The sequence below is a fragment of the Eimeria tenella genome, genomic scaffold (assembly GCF_000499545.2).
Source record: "Eimeria tenella Houghton genomic scaffold, Eth_scaff41, whole genome shotgun sequence".
Classification (NCBI taxonomy): Eukaryota; Apicomplexa; class Conoidasida; order Eucoccidiorida; family Eimeriidae; genus Eimeria; species Eimeria tenella.
The window spans coordinates 17,285-32,002 of NW_013543345.1; the positions used below are offsets into that span (position 1 = coordinate 17,285).

Sequence of the window (14,718 nt, forward strand, 5' to 3'; positions counted from 1 at the left end):
TTGCTGACAGCAGATTTAGCCCTGAAGAGGTGGCGCAGCAGATGCAGCAGCACGTTCTGCAGATGCAGCAGCAGATCCAGCAGCAGCTGCACCAGCAGTTCCTGCAGCAAGTCAAGGCCATGCAGGGAGCAGCAACAGCAGCAACGCCCGGCTTCGACGGGTCATTGGGGGGAGCCTCAACCCAGTCCGCGGAGCAGCAGCAGCACAAGCAGCTGCAGCAGCTGCAGCAGCAGATGCAGCAGCAAATGCAGCAGCAGCAGCAGCAGATGCAGCAGCAGATGCAGCAGCAGCTGCAGCACCAGATGCAGCAGCAAATGCAGATGCGCATGCAGCAGCAGCAGCAGCAGCAGCAGCACCTGCAGCAGCAGCAGCAGCAGCAGCAGCAGCAGCAGCAGCAGCAGCGGCGGGTTTCGGTGCGCTCGCTGTCGCAAGTGCCCAAGGTGCAGCTGGGGGCCACCCACATTGTGGGGCTGCAGCAAATTGAAGCTTTGGGGCCTTCAGAAATAGAAGCTTTTGCGCAGCACTATGGTTTATATCCAACAGCAGAAGCTGCTGCTGCTGCACTTGGGGGGGTCCCGCTGCCGGGTGTGGGGGCCCTCAAGGGTGCGGGGGGGGCCCCCAGCAGCAGCGGGGGGGCGCAGCTGGTCAAGCGGCAGCAGCAGCAGCAGCAGATGCAGCAGCAGCAGCAGCAGCAGATTCAACAAATGCAGCAGCAGCAGAGGTTCGCAGGCACCATCGAACAGGTCAGCGCTATGAAGCAGCGGCAGCTCATGCAGATGCAGCAGTCCCAAATATAATTTAGATCCTTTTAATGCTGCTGCTGCTGCTGCTGCTGCTGCTGCTGCACCTGCAGCAGCAACAGCCACAGCTGCAGCTCTAGCAGCCGCTGCAGCAGCTGCTCGCAGTGCTGCTGCTGCAGTAGAAACTTTTAAAAGTAGCTCACAGAGATGTGCGCAAAATATTCTTGATGATACTTCCTGCGGCGCACAGCAGCAGCTGCTGCTGCTGTTGCTGCTGCTGTTTTACTTCAGCAGCAGCTGCTGCTGGTGCAGTTGTTGCTGCTGCTGCAGCAGCAGCCACGCTTTAGAATATTTATTCAATGTGTTGAACCAAGCAAACGGAAACTGCTGCATCTTTTAATTACGAATGCTTTCTTCTGCTGCCGGCAGCAGCAGCAGCAGCTGCTGCTGCTGCTGCACTAAACCCTACAGCTGCTAAACCCTAAGCCCTGAACCCTATTTCCAGCAGCCACCTGCCAAGCAACTTGAGCCGATACAAAGCAATGAAGACGAGCAGCAACAGCAGCAGCAACTTCAGTAGCAGCAGCAGCAACTGGAGCAGCAACAACTGCAGCAGCAACAACGGCAGCAGCTGCGGTGAGATTCTAAGGAGGGGAGATGTTTGCGGAGTTTCTTCATCGGTAAAACGGCAGCAGCAGCGGTTGCTGCTGCTGCTTCTCTTTCTGCGCTGCAGCAGCACTTGCTGCTGCTGCTGCTGCTGCTGCAGCTACCTAGTAAAGTTCCTGGTGAGCAGTCCGAGGACGTAGTGCTTGCTACCGCCTCTCCGCTGCTGCTGCTGCTGCTGCTGCAGCTCTGCCGCCGCCTCTGCTGCTGCTGCTGCTGCTGCTGCTGCGCTGCTGCTGCTGCTGGTCAGTAGGTCTCGAGGAGGTTGTTGACGAACTGTTCGTTGACGAAGTGCCAGTTAATGACTTTCCAAAAGTTTTCGAAATAAAGACTTTTGTTTTGCTGCGTGTCCAAATAAAAAGCATGTTCCCAAACATCGCAGCAAAGCAGCGGGCTGCTGCGAGCAGCAAAAGTCAAAGGTGCTGCTGCGTCGTGGCCCTCCGCCAGCTCCAGCTTGTCCGTCGCAGTGTTGTACAGCAGCCACACCCACCCTGCAGCAGCAGCAGCAGCAGCAGCAGCAGCAGCAGCAGCAGCAGCGGCGGTGAGAGTTGCGGGAGTGAAAGACGGGCACCGCTGCAGCAGCAGCAGCATCACCACCAACACAGCAGCACCGCAGCAGCATGGCAGCAGCAGCAGCAGCAGCAGCAACAGCAGAAGCTAACCGGATCCGAAGTGTCCGAGAACTTTTTTTTTGAATTCATTTTTGAAGTTTTCCAAACTTCCAAAATCTCTTTCCAGCCGCTTCAAAGTGGGCCCCAAAGGCGCAGCAGTTTCTTCGCTGGGGGGCCCCAGGCAGTTGAAGTAAAACGTGTGGTTCCACACCTGCGCAGCCTGCAGCAGCAGCAGCAGCAGCAGCAGCAGCAGCAGCAGCGGGGGCAGCGAGAATGAAGGCAAAGTCCCAGTTATGGCTGTGGAAGCAGCAGCAGCAGCAGCAACAGCAAAGGCAGCAGCAGCAGCAGCAGCAAATGCAGCAGCAGCAGCAGCAGCAAAAGCAGCAGCAGCAGCAGCACCTGGTTGTAGATGTTTCCCTTTTCATTTTTAATTATAGTTTCCAGCTTCTGGTGTATCGGGTTGTTGCTGTCCTTAACTAAGGCGTTCAAGTTGTCCACATAAGCCTTGTGGTGTTTCCCTGCAGCAGCAAATAATTAATTTAATTAAATTAATTAGTCTATTTATTTATTTACTTATTTATTTATCTATTTGCTGGCTGGATGGATTTTACGCGAAGGCCATGCTGCCAGATGAACCGGTATTCAGTGACTCTGCAGCACCAACAGCAGCAGCAGCAGCAGCTACTCCTGCAGGCTGCTGCAGATGCAGATGCAGCTGCAACTGCTGCTGCTGCAGTGGCAGCTGCTGTTTGCTGCTGGGGTCCCGTCTGCTGCAGCAACAGAGCCGTTCTTTTTTCTGCTGCCGCCACCAAAACCGCTGCTGGTGCTGCTGCTGCTCTTGCTGCTGCTGCTGCTGCTGCTGCTCTTGCTGCTGCTGCTGCTGCGATGGGATTAAAAGTAAAAGAATTCAATTAAAACTCACCATAGTGGTGCTCAATTGTCTTAGCGCTAATGTAGGGCTCCAGGGCGTCGGGCTTATAGGGGAGCGGCGGCAGAGAGAATCTGGCGCTGAGGCGAAGGGCGGCTCTGCGGAGCGCCTAGAGAGGAAAAGAAGGCCAAAAAGCAGTTTAAATGCCATTTTGAATTCACAAATTGCAATTTAAATTCAAAAATTGCAATTCAAACTTGGAAAATGCAAAAAAAAGCTGGAAAAACGGAGAAAAATTCAAAAAAATGAAAGAGCTGGAGAGGAACTTCTGACTGAGGGCGGGCGGCGCGGCGCTCTGGTGTATGTACACCTGCTGCTGCACTCAATTGCACTCCATCGGGAAGTAAAAAGCGCTTAATTTATTTAATTAGAAGTTTAAAAGGAATAAATTTGGAGAAATAAATCCAAAAAGGTCCAAATAAAGGCGAAGGAAGGCGCGGCGGGCCGCTGCTGAGCCGGCTGCAGCCGAAGCGGCTTACCATTTCCGTCTTCTGCGTCTCTGGGGCTCCAAACGCGTTTCTGTTCTTTTTAATTCTCAAAAGAATTAAAAATGAAAGTTATTTCCCATGGAAAGTGGCTGCAAAACAGTGAGCGAGCTGTCTATACACCCCAACGCCGCGCCCGCAGCAAGCAAGCAGCAACGGGGCTGGGGGGTCTGTCGGCTGCAATAGGCCCCTAAGCAGCTCAAAATCTATCTCTTCCAGCAATTAAAAATTAAAATAAACACTTTTAAAAAGAAAAACAAAATAAATCCCTTTTAAAGGTTCCAACATCTGCCTGTACACCTCAGCGCCCTCCCCTGCTGCAGCTCTGTACAAACGCTCTTTGCTGCTTTGCTGCTCTTGCGTCTAATCCACGCATTTCCCGTTTATTTAACTGAAAAAGCAAAAAAGAATTAGTAAAACTGCAGCAGACTTTCCCCCCCAGCCGCGAGGCTCTGTGCAGCAGCTCTTACAATTCCAGCAGGTGTACGTACACCCGGATTCCCTCGCCGGTTTGGCGATTTCACTTGAATGAAGAACTTCTCTTTTTAAATTCTTATTTTTGTCCCCTTTTTCCACTTTTTAAAAGACCTTCAATGACTCTGTTCAAAAACATATTTTTGTTTTTAATTTTAAAATTTCATTTTTAAAATTTCAAAACGCATGAAGATAGACTTTTCTGCTGGACGCACACCCCACAGCCCACAGGGGCCCTTTTGCTGCAGCTGGGTGCAGCAAATATGAAAGGCAATAAAGGAAAAAGAATAAATAAATAAATAAATAAATAATAAATAAATAATAAATAAATAATACAACTAAAGTAAATAATGAAAGGGGATTTAATTCGAAAAAAATAATAAATGGGAATAGAAAGAATCGCTTTGGGTAGAGAAAAAGCAAAAATAGACGACAGAACATCCACTGCTGCTGCTGCTGCTGCTGCTACTTCTGTTCGCTGTTAAAATGTTTGGACGGCGCTACTGCGTCATTCACCGCCTCTGCAGCAGCAGCGGCTGCCGCTGCTGCTTTGTCTGCTGCTGCTGCTGCTTCCGCCGCTGCCGCTGCTTCGGGCAGCAGCAGCCTGTGTGCTGCTAGGGCGACTTTGGCAGCCGCCTTCCAGCCGTGCTGCTGCTGCTTCTGCTGCTGCTGCTTCTGCTGCAACTGTCTCTGCTGCAACTGCTGTTTCTACTGTTTGTGCTGCTACACCTGCTGCTGCGTCTGCTGCTGCCTGTGCTACTGCTACTTGCTGCTGCTCTGTTGCACTTGCTGGTTCTGCTGCTGCTGCTCCGCTTCAGCAGCTGTTTCTGCTGTTCCTCCTGCTGCCGGTCAGCTTCAACAACCGTTTTTTCCCTGCTGCTGCTGCTGCTGCTCTGCTGCAGCAGCCGCCTTTGCAGTTGCTTCTCCGCGTCCGTTGCAGCTGCAGCAGCTGCCGGTTACTTGGTAGTAGCCATCACTTCGCCGAGACCAACGCGGTGGTCCCGCGCTGTTTGCTGCTTCACACAGCGTGCTTTGAGAAACTTAAAAGCCCTCGGCAGCAGCAGCAGCAGCAGCAGCAGCAGCAGCAGCAGTGTGTGTTGTGTGTGCTACTGCTGCAGCCTTGCGTTGCGTCCTCTTTTGCTTCTGCGCATGCATTGCCTGTCACAGACTTGCAAGCCAGAAGGAACAGGCTGGGAGCCTCTCATACATTATGCATTCCCAGAGGTGGTGATTTGGTGGGGTTGTGAAGACCACTGTGGGTTTGTGGAGTGAAGACAAACTGGGGCTTCTCCTTCACGTCCCTGGCTGCATTCCACTATTTGTTGACAGTGGTGGGCGGTGTTTATCACCGACCCTCTTTTTGAAAAGTGCTTGTCAGCACTTACCAGAAAAACTCTTGCGCGGGTTTAGGGTTTAGGGTTTGGGGCTAGGGTTTAGGGTTTAGACGCGGGTTTTGGGGTTTGGGGGGAGACCAGTGCATGCTGCTGACGGGACTGTTGTTTGTGTTTGGAGCGCATGCATGGCGAGTGTCTGTACACCTTGCCTGCAGTGAAACAGTTTTCAAACGCGGCTTAAGAGTTTGTTCAGTTAAATGTTTCTGTTGGAATTAAATAAAAAGCTTGTGCGGAGTCTGCGGAATACGGGAAGCATGTTAATGCCGAGTTGGAGAATAAAATGAGTTCATTTCATAATGCGGGTTTTGTCTTTTTGAGGGAGCCTCTGCATATAACACTCGGAGACTAACAGACTGTTAGCTTCCAACAACCTGCTGTCCAAGGGTTTAGGGTTTAGGGTCTAGGGTTTAGGGCCCTCACTGCTCCCTGTGCAAGAAGCAGCGCTGCAGGCGCAGAAGCAAGTCTTATAAACAAACAACAAAACCAGCTAAAGACTCCGGCAAAAGGCGCAAGAAAAGCAAGTTATGCAAGACATATTGTGCTAAAAAAGAAACTTATGCAAGACTTGCTGTGCTAAAAAAGAAATTTATGCAAGACTTGTTGTGCTAAAAAAGAAATTTATGCAAGACTTGCTGTGCTAATGTAATGTGGCAATCTGTGGCCTTTCTTGCACAAGTTGTCGTGCGCAAAAGCGCGCATTGTGGCGTTTTGTTGAGAGAAAGGAAGTAACTTTTTCTTAGATTCGTCGAAAACTTGTATATATATAAAGTGCAGCGAGTGGTGGAGTTGTTAGTGCACTTGGACTGCTTTATTCATGCAAACAAGCGGGCTTTTGGCGTGGAAACATGGCATTAAATGCAGGTACTTCTGTCCATCTCTTTGCGTTTTTCTTGGCGTTTCTTTTGTATATAGTGCTGCTGCTAAGCTCAGCAGCAGCAGCAGCACTGCAGCACAGCAGCTTCCTAACGGACTTCAGACTTCAGTGAAAGACCTGCTAAGAAATGTTGTGTCCGTCAAACACGCCCTGTCGAAGATGTCTTCACATCTAAGAAGTTCGTTTTTGCATTTGCTGCCTCCGGGCCACTCAAGCCCTCTCAGCCCTGCCCCTCTTCAGATGATGTTCAGAACTGGTTTGCAAAAGAGTTTGTGTTCAACAAGTGCAGAACTTGCACTTCAGTTTTCCCGCCACCCCTTCTCGCGTTTGCGTAGAGTTTGAAAGCTGGTGTTTAAGTGACAGCTAGAGAGTGCGCTTTTGGACTTGGTTTCCATGACCAGCTGCTGAACTCCATGAAGAATGAACAAGACAGGGAGCCCCTGGAGATGCGCTTTGGGCTTCTCTGAAACGACTCCATGAAGCCCCTGCTGTTCTGCTGCTGCCATCTCAAGACACTCCTAATATGTGCAGCTGCAGGAGGGCCGATTAATCTAAAACAGCTGCATGCAGTGCAGCCACAACGCGTTCTGCATGCAGCCATCACTCCGCAGATGCTTATCATGTATGTACAACTGGAGAATATAAATATATGGGGACCTGAGGATCTTCAGTCCTCTACTCTACTTGCATGCATTACTTTACTCAGAACTGCACCAGCTCCCGTCTGTCTGTTTAGGTGCTGCTCAAAACTCTCAAACAAAGTAGAGTTCGCAAACTGAGCGTTCACGATCCTGAGCACTTCACCTTGTACAGCTGAACAACGCACTTCTTCAAAAGCCAAACAGGAATAAAATGCCGATTTTTGACACTTTTCTTCCTCTCGAGCTTCATTAATTGACAGCTTGCGGACATCCTAGATTGCAATATGCTTCCTTTTCTTGGAAATTACTGGCGTAACGTTTATCTCTCAAAAATACAGGCCTCATAGCACACACGAAAGATCAGGGACCAGAAAAAGAACAGATGTACTAATGTCTGAGAAGTCTCTCAAGTTGTGATATATTTTTATCTCTTCTTCTATTCTTCTTTATGGCTCATTCTGATGACAAGAAGGATAGCCATTTCTTTGGCAGGATTCGCCCAACAGTGTGCCGAGCAAGCAGCTAACGTGTGACCTCTTCATTTCCACCTTTGAATAGAAAAGGCGTTATTCTTCATCCGCATTGGTTTTTGTTTTAGTGGCACATTTGAATGGTAGCTCTCGCGCGCTCTTATAAATATGCATGCACAGCCGCTCCTGAATTTTCTGCATTTTACTTGCACGCGAAGTGCCACACCAAAAAGATGCACGAGATGAGATGTGTCACGTTAATAGTGATGCAGTAGCTCCCCACCAGAAGTTGCAAAAGCTGGCGCATGTGCACTTGTGACATTTCAACTCCTAAGTTTCAACAGTAAAGTGAGCGCAAGACTTCTTGGTTTTGGCTCCTCTTTATGGAAAAGTCCAACAAGGTGCATCTCATATGTTTCCAAGCTCATGCGGAGGAAAGGCATGTATTGATTGAAACTTTTCAACTTCCAGGCAGTTCGTCCTGCGCAGCTAGCAGGTAGTATTGATTTCCAGGAATGGGGTTTGCTATGCGTTGCTGTGCAGGCTTATTAAAGCTGGAGTTTGAAGGTGTGCTCAGTCGAACGTGGTGAAAACAACAAATCAACTTTTTCAGATGTCTTTCGTTATCCTTCCTGCCCTGCATGCTGCTGATCTTAATGCATTGATGAAGTGCGATGGAGCACTAACGAGGATATGGCGCAAGTGCGGGATTACTTAAGTGCTCTTTGTATGGTTGTCAAACCTGAAGTGCACTCGCAAAGAACTCTAATAGTATTTTCTTTTGCTTACCACGGCTCGACTGTGATTGAAAAGACGGAAGTACAAGCAGACTTTGCAGGCTAGCCTTGAACATTCTCCTGCCAAGCTAAGTTTCGCGCTTACGGTAGAATACCGTGTCAGTTAAAAAGCCTCTGATGGCAATGCTCATTCTACAGATTGTGAGCTTTGAAAGGATCAAGAAGGGGGGCTTTGAGCTGGAATTTCATAAGATCTGAGAATTGCACTGCCAAGGTGTATTCTGCACGTCTTTCATAGAGTTGCTTGCCAAATGCTAGAATTATGAAATGCAGCTTTTCTGTGCCCTGCGAGACTCATTGTTCTACGGAAAGGAAACTGCCTGCTTTCCGTCTTGTGCTCCACGCTCACCGACTAGAGGACTGAACTGGGATTTCAGGAAATGCGTCACGAAGACCGCAGGAAAAGATAAACAGCGAAAGCGTGCATGTGGAAAAAGCAACCTGAGTGCTTTATTGTGCTTTTCAGTCCTTCCCTATGGCCTACTGACTTGTTGCACTTCGCTGTAAATGGCTTTTATACTGGACGCGGAGCATTGCTGGCTGCAATATCCAGTTTCTAATTCCAAAGTTTTGCGCATTACCAATACATCTGCTATGGGCACACGTCTCACATGTTTTGGCGCGTTCAGTTCATACGCTTTTGTTTGCAGATAAACGTCAGCGCAGGGTGACCTTTGCCTGCTCCCTAAGACTGCGTATAAAAGATATCTATGCACGCACAACTAGGCTATTCGTTATTTTTTGTAAAGCACTTTGCAGTTCCTTTGAGTTGTTTCTCGTGCCTTGGCTTTTAGTTTATTCTTTTGCATTTCCAATGGCACCCCTTGCACGACCTCGGCGCATGCAAACAACACGAATAACCGTGGTGACAACGGCGCAGTGTGCTTAGCAGGACACATGCCTTATAGATCACTGGAAGCGCTTGTTGCTCCTCTGTTACACAATACTATTTTCTCCGCGAAAGGCTGAATCCAGAGACGCCAGGAGTGTGCATGCCCGGCTCCCGCTGCTGCTTCACATTCCACTGAGATGTTTCGATGCTGTGCTGCAACACTGTGCACGTGCTATGCGATCATTGCAAAAAGCCTTCCCTGGAAAAACAAGACAAAGCTTGGCAGTCCGGTAAAGTAGGCTTAGTCTCGCGCATTGCAAGCAGTCAAAACTAACTGTCTTGTCTTCCTGTCTTTATCCAGCCTCCCTATTAGTCTGCACAACACCTCAACTTGCGAATCGGCAAGCTTACAGGGGAATTTATTGCCAAAAGCACGCGGATGAAGGTCACTTAAATGCATAAATGTGCCTGCCGTCTCAGCTCGCAAGATGCAAAAGCCTAAAGTGTACCAGCCTGCAACATATAAAAAGCGCTTTCTCGACGCGATTGAAATGCGTCTGCACACGCAAAGGGGTGTTACATACTCCTCTCAGCACGGAGAAACTGATATTCTGGAGTAGTGACTCTGGGACGTTTTTTGACAAAAGAGTTCATCACTACTTTGTGTGTAACTAGGAAGTTCCGATCCACACGCAGCTTATATTGCAGTGAGCTGCGTTCTTAGTTCGTGCGTTGGATGCTCGATCAAAGCTGTTGCCACAACACTGGGCTTAAGATCGGCTGTGAGAATGTTCATATTCACACGTAAGGTGAAGTGGAATATAGGCAAGTAGGCACTTTCTTGGCTTATATCTTTGCAATCTCCCCTTCCGCTTCTGCTCCCAGAGCACAGCGAACAATTAAATTAAAACAAGGAGGTGTATTATTTTGTTTAATATATTAATTTAACCAAAAAATTTTATTAAAAATGAAACAAATATATAAAGAATAATTATCCAATTCATTGCGGTGTGTACAGGGCTCGATGACTTATTATAAATTATAAAGTGCTCATTAGGCTCGATTTCAGTCTCAGTTTAGCGAATGGAGAACCCTTAGGCTTTTGTGTGATCGATCCCTCTTTGTTTTGCCTGGAGGCGCCTAAGAGGGCTCAACAGGCTAAACAGTCATGACACTTTTACGACTTTCCGTATCATATCAGTTGTTAGTTAGTTGAGTATCTATTAAGCATACTTTCGCGCATTGTACAGAGATTTAACTCTAAAGATGAGCAGAATAGGAAATGGTGGTGGATTCAGCAACAGGCAGTGTGAACAGTTTCATTAATGCAGACTGTTGGAAGTCGACGCAGTAATAGGAGCCTGTGGGAAACATCTAATCAAGAAAAATGGTATAGAGGATTTTCGAACAAACAGTGGCTTTTCACTTTCCAGTGCACCTGGCACAGCTCTCGTGGTACTTCCTCGCCGTTGGAGTATTCGTGCTTCTATCTGGAAAGGATTTTCCGCCACTGTGGACGCCGTAAAAGAGTTTAAAGTACACAGCGCGGCTGTTTGGCTAGTGCCAAAGCACAATCATTCGCAGCCCGGGACAGTGTGACGTTTTGTGCGTTCCAACATCAGAAGATTTTGGAGTTGAAGATGCTATGGGAGGATGCGCGTCGCTTTTGCAAAGCTCTGAAATATTTCTTTGTGAAGATATGCAAGGTCCACCCGAATTGCATCTGAGGTGCAAACAGAATTGATATTGAGTTCTCGTGCACAGTCGCTCTCACTGTCCGTTTCAGTGAAAGGTGTTGTCGTCTCCAGACGACTTGTGTTTGCAGATCATACTGCGACAGAATCGCTTGGAAATATATGCAGTGAACGTTTAGCTCTTGTGCGGGAATGGGAAGATCCGTTTCTAATATGCATATGAGGCGGCGTGGGTCGAAGTGCTTTTGCTCCGGCGTCAACTCCAATACTCGTAGGCTTTGATGCAAATTGTCTTTGTGAATCTTGAGCTTGTTACAGAGCGTCTCAATGCAGAGCTTTTCACAGAAGAGCTTGCTTTTGTACTTGCAAAGCACGAGAAGTGGCGAGCTACTGTTGCAGCCACTTCACGTAAATGCTGTTGCACTTAAGGACCCGCTTCCTTTAGCATGTGCCGCGCACCATTATCTCGGCATGTGGAAGCTGCAGGGCGTATGTGGGATGCGCTGCGAGGCTCACAACTATATTGGAACCCTACTGCACAAAGCGTGCTACCAGGCCAACCAGCCATCGCTGGGAACCTGAAGTGGCACAATAAGTTTCATTTTTTGATTGACTACATTCATGCAAAAGAAATGGTTAAACCATCCAGTTTGTCAGTGAGGTTTTCTGAATGTGCAGTTTAGGCTGCGTAGCGGGCATGCAACCTTTTCTGCGATGCTGGTTTTTGTGTTATTGTGAACGGTTGCAATCCACGTGTGCACGATATGCCCCAGGTTGTAGTTTCCATGCACTGTCTCGCGCATTGTCAAGTATTTAATTGGAGACCGTTTCGTTTCCATGAGCTTTTCGGTGTGATCCTGTGTCTTCTTGGGCATTCATTGCCGCCCTGAGCCCAGATATAGAAACGCTAGGGAGTGCATCATTTGCTGAAAAGGATTATTTAAAACTCTTTGTGATATATTGAAGTAGCTCCTTGGCGCCTGCTTAAAAGTCTCTCGGCGTCCTAAAAGCAGTATCGCAATACAACTTAGCTTCTGGACTGCCCATGTTGGACTTTTGCATTTGGGTCTTCACCACTAGGTGCGAGAACGGCAAAATAAACATGTTGAATGCCTACTTGGAAGCACGGGTGTTGCTGACTCTGAAACATGAGCGCAGAAGCACTAGCAGTCAACTTCAGTAGTGTGGCGAGTGAGCAGATACATCTTCGTCCGAACGACTCTTCAAAAGTCACAGTTGCTCGAGCATCAAGAAACAGATGCACAAATTGTGCGTTGTCTTAGTTGTGCGAAAGCTTCAAGTTGCATTATTACTACGTACGATGAGCTATGCTCGGCTCTCGTGCGTCTGTAGTGCAAAATAAGACTGTCGTATGTGGTCGTCGTTTGTCCCAAACAACAACTGCTTAATAGATCTTGAACATGCAAAGGCTTGGCTGGGACTTCCCCATGATGAGCTCACGGGCAAACGCACCTTCAGTATCAAAGAGGTACAGTTACGGGTAGAAGAATTAGCCGAGCCGTACACAAGACAGCAACCAAACAAGGCAGCAATCGCCCAAATGCAAAGAACTGGAATCCGTGGACGCGTATGATATTCGTTTTTACAGTGTTTATAAGATCTACTTCTTCTGAAAGTCTATTTCTTCTGCACCACTTCAAGCTAGCAAAGACGGAGTCCCGCGGATGAATCAAACTCCACAGCACACACACGCCAACCAGCACACAGTGGCTGCCTCTGAACTGCGCATGCGCACTTGTTCACTTTGCGCGTTGCATTCGTTGCGCAGGCGGCAACATAAAGTACATAATCTCTTATCGAAAATAAAGCAGTTGCGGAATAGATCCCTGGACTGTCAGGTGGGCTTCTGCAAACAACGTTGGCTTGGGAGTGGCTATGCTGAACTGCAAGCAACTCGTTTGCATCTAAGACTGCTTCAAAGACACAGAACCTCTGCTGTCCACCGACAGCCACGAGATGCTGCAGCAGCAGCAGCAGCAGCAGCAGCAGGAGCTATCTGTAAGTGAGCATATGAGGGCTCAAGTGTCCGGAGTCTGCGAATTGCTTCGCAGACACAAAACCTCTGCTGTCCACCGACAGCCACGAGATGCTGCAGCAGCAGCAGCAGCAGCAGCAGCAGCAGCAGCAGGAGCTATCTGTAAGTGAGCAGGTGGGGGCTCAAGTGTAGTGTCCGGAGTCTGCGAATTGCTTCGCAGACACAAAACCTCTGCTGTCCACCGACAGCCACGAGATGGCTGCAGCAGCAGCAGCAGCAGCAGCAGCAGGAGCTATCTGTAAGTGAGCAGGTGGGGGCTCAAGTGTCTGGAGTCTGCGAATTGCTTCGCAGACACAAAACCTCTGCTGTCCACCGACAGCCACGAGATGCTGCAGCAGCAGCAGCAGCAGCAGCAGCAGCAGCAGCAGGAGCTATCTGTAAGTGAGCAGGTGGGGGCTCAAGTGTCCGGAGTCTGCGAATTGCTCCGCAGACACAAAACCTCTGCTGTCCACCGACAGCCACGAGATGCTGCAGCAGCAGCAGCAGCAGCAGCAGCAGCAGCAGCAGCAGCAGCAGCAGCAGCAGCAGCAGGAGCTATCTGTAAGTGAGCAGGTGGGGGCTCAAGTGTCCGGAGTCTGCGAATTGCTTCGCAGACACAAAACCTCTGCTGTCCACCGACAGCCACGAGATGCTGCAGCAGCAGCAGCAGCAGCAGCAGCAGCAGCAGCAGGAGCTATCTGTAAGTGAGCAGGTGGGGGCTCAAGTGTCCGGAGTCTGCGAATTGCTCCGCAGACACAAAACCTCTGCTGTCCACCGACAGCCACGAGATGCTGCAGCAGCAGCAGCAGCAGCAGCAGCAGCAGCAGCAGCAGGAGCTATCTGTAAGTGAGCAGGTGGGGGCTCAAGTGTCCGGAGTCTGCGAATTGCTTCGCAGACACAAAACCTCTGCTGTCCACCGACAGCCACGAGATGCTGCAGTTTGCTGCAGCAAGGCGCAGCCACGCGCAGCGCGGCAGCTGCAGCGCCCTGAGAAGCAAATCATAAATAAATAAATAATTTATAATAGATAAATAAATAAATAAATAAATATCAAACAAGTAAACAACAATTAATAAATAGATGAGGCTAAACTAATGAGGAAATGATAAATAATAATAAATTAGTTATTTTGAATGATAGCAGTGCACGACGGATGCATCGTAAATGAAATTCGGTGGAATTGATTAAATTAAAGTGAGTAAATTGATTTAATTCCTTTAATTTGATTTAATTAATCTAATTTAAATAATTCAATTTAATTGATTTAATTGAATTAATTAAATAATTGTTACCTGCAAAAGAAGTATCGGATCACGTTGCCGTGGCACACAATGATGCTGTACTCTTCAGTCGGCGGCTTGCTGCTGCTTGTGCTGCTGCTGCTGTTGCTGCCGCTTGTGGAGGCTTTACTGTTTGCTGCGGCTGCTTCTTGTTGTTGCTGCTGCTGCTGCAGCAGGAGCTGCTGCTGCTGCTGCTGCTGGTCAGGCCCCGACGCTCTGTAGAAATACCTTCGAAACGCTTCCTCTATTCGCTTGCTGTCTCTGTGCAGCAGCAGCAGCAGCAGCAGCAACAGCGTCACGCAGGGTAGCGCGTCTGCTCTCAGCAGCAGCAGCAGCAGCAGCAGCAGCACTTGTCAACAGTTTCCTGCGGAGGCTTGAAGACAGTGGAGGGAGGCAGCGGCACCCCAACCAATCACCAGCAGCATCCTCAGCAGCAGCAGCAAGAGCAGCAGCAGCAGCAGCAGCCGCAGCAGCACTTGTCAACAGTTTCCTGCGTAGGCTTGAAGACAGTGGAGGGAGGCAGCGGCATTGCTGGGACTCCTTCTGCGAGCAGCGGGTCTTGAACTGTAGGTACACCTGGGCGCTCTGCAGCAGCAGCAGCAGCAGCAAGTTTTGCTGCTATCACTTCCGCTGTCTCGCGAGCCCGCCGCATGTTGCTGTGGTATATGCCGCACACCTTCTTATCCTGAAGGCCAGCAGCAGCAGCAGCAGCAGCAACAGCAGCAGCAGCAGCAGCGGCATAGTCAAGGCCAAGCTAGTGGGAGAGCTAGAGCCGATGCCTCAAATACCTAGCTAGCTAG

At 49.1% G+C, this 14,718-nt stretch overlaps 3 protein-coding genes across 3 annotated transcripts; 2 read left to right on the forward strand and 1 right to left on the reverse strand.

The window, feature by feature from the left end:
• Positions 1 to 41: 41 nt before the first annotated feature.
• On the forward strand, positions 42 to 797 carry ETH_00022515 (uncharacterized protein; the record flags this gene model as incomplete). The annotated part of the gene is made up of 1 exon (XM_013376849.1): positions 42 to 797. One exon carries the CDS (start codon positions 42 to 44, stop codon positions 795 to 797), a length of 756 nt encoding a protein of 251 aa, XP_013232303.1.
• Positions 798 to 1,649: 852 nt separating this feature from the next.
• ETH_00022520 (Superoxide dismutase, related) lies at positions 1,650 to 3,424 on the reverse strand (the record flags this gene model as incomplete). Its single annotated transcript, XM_013376850.1, has 5 exons — positions 1,650 to 1,894; positions 2,066 to 2,234; positions 2,414 to 2,532; positions 2,937 to 3,051; positions 3,422 to 3,424. 5 exons carry the CDS (start codon positions 3,422 to 3,424, stop codon positions 1,650 to 1,652), a joined length of 651 nt encoding a protein of 216 aa, XP_013232304.1.
• Positions 3,425 to 11,751: 8,327 nt separating this feature from the next.
• On the forward strand, positions 11,752 to 13,207 carry ETH_00022525 (uncharacterized protein; the record flags this gene model as incomplete). The annotated part of the gene is made up of 3 exons (XM_013376851.1): positions 11,752 to 11,872; positions 12,676 to 12,765; positions 12,951 to 13,207. The coding sequence occupies 3 exons, from the start codon at positions 11,752 to 11,754 to the stop codon at positions 13,205 to 13,207; spliced, it is 468 nt and encodes a 155-aa protein (XP_013232305.1).
• Positions 13,208 to 14,718: the final 1,511 nt, after the last annotated feature.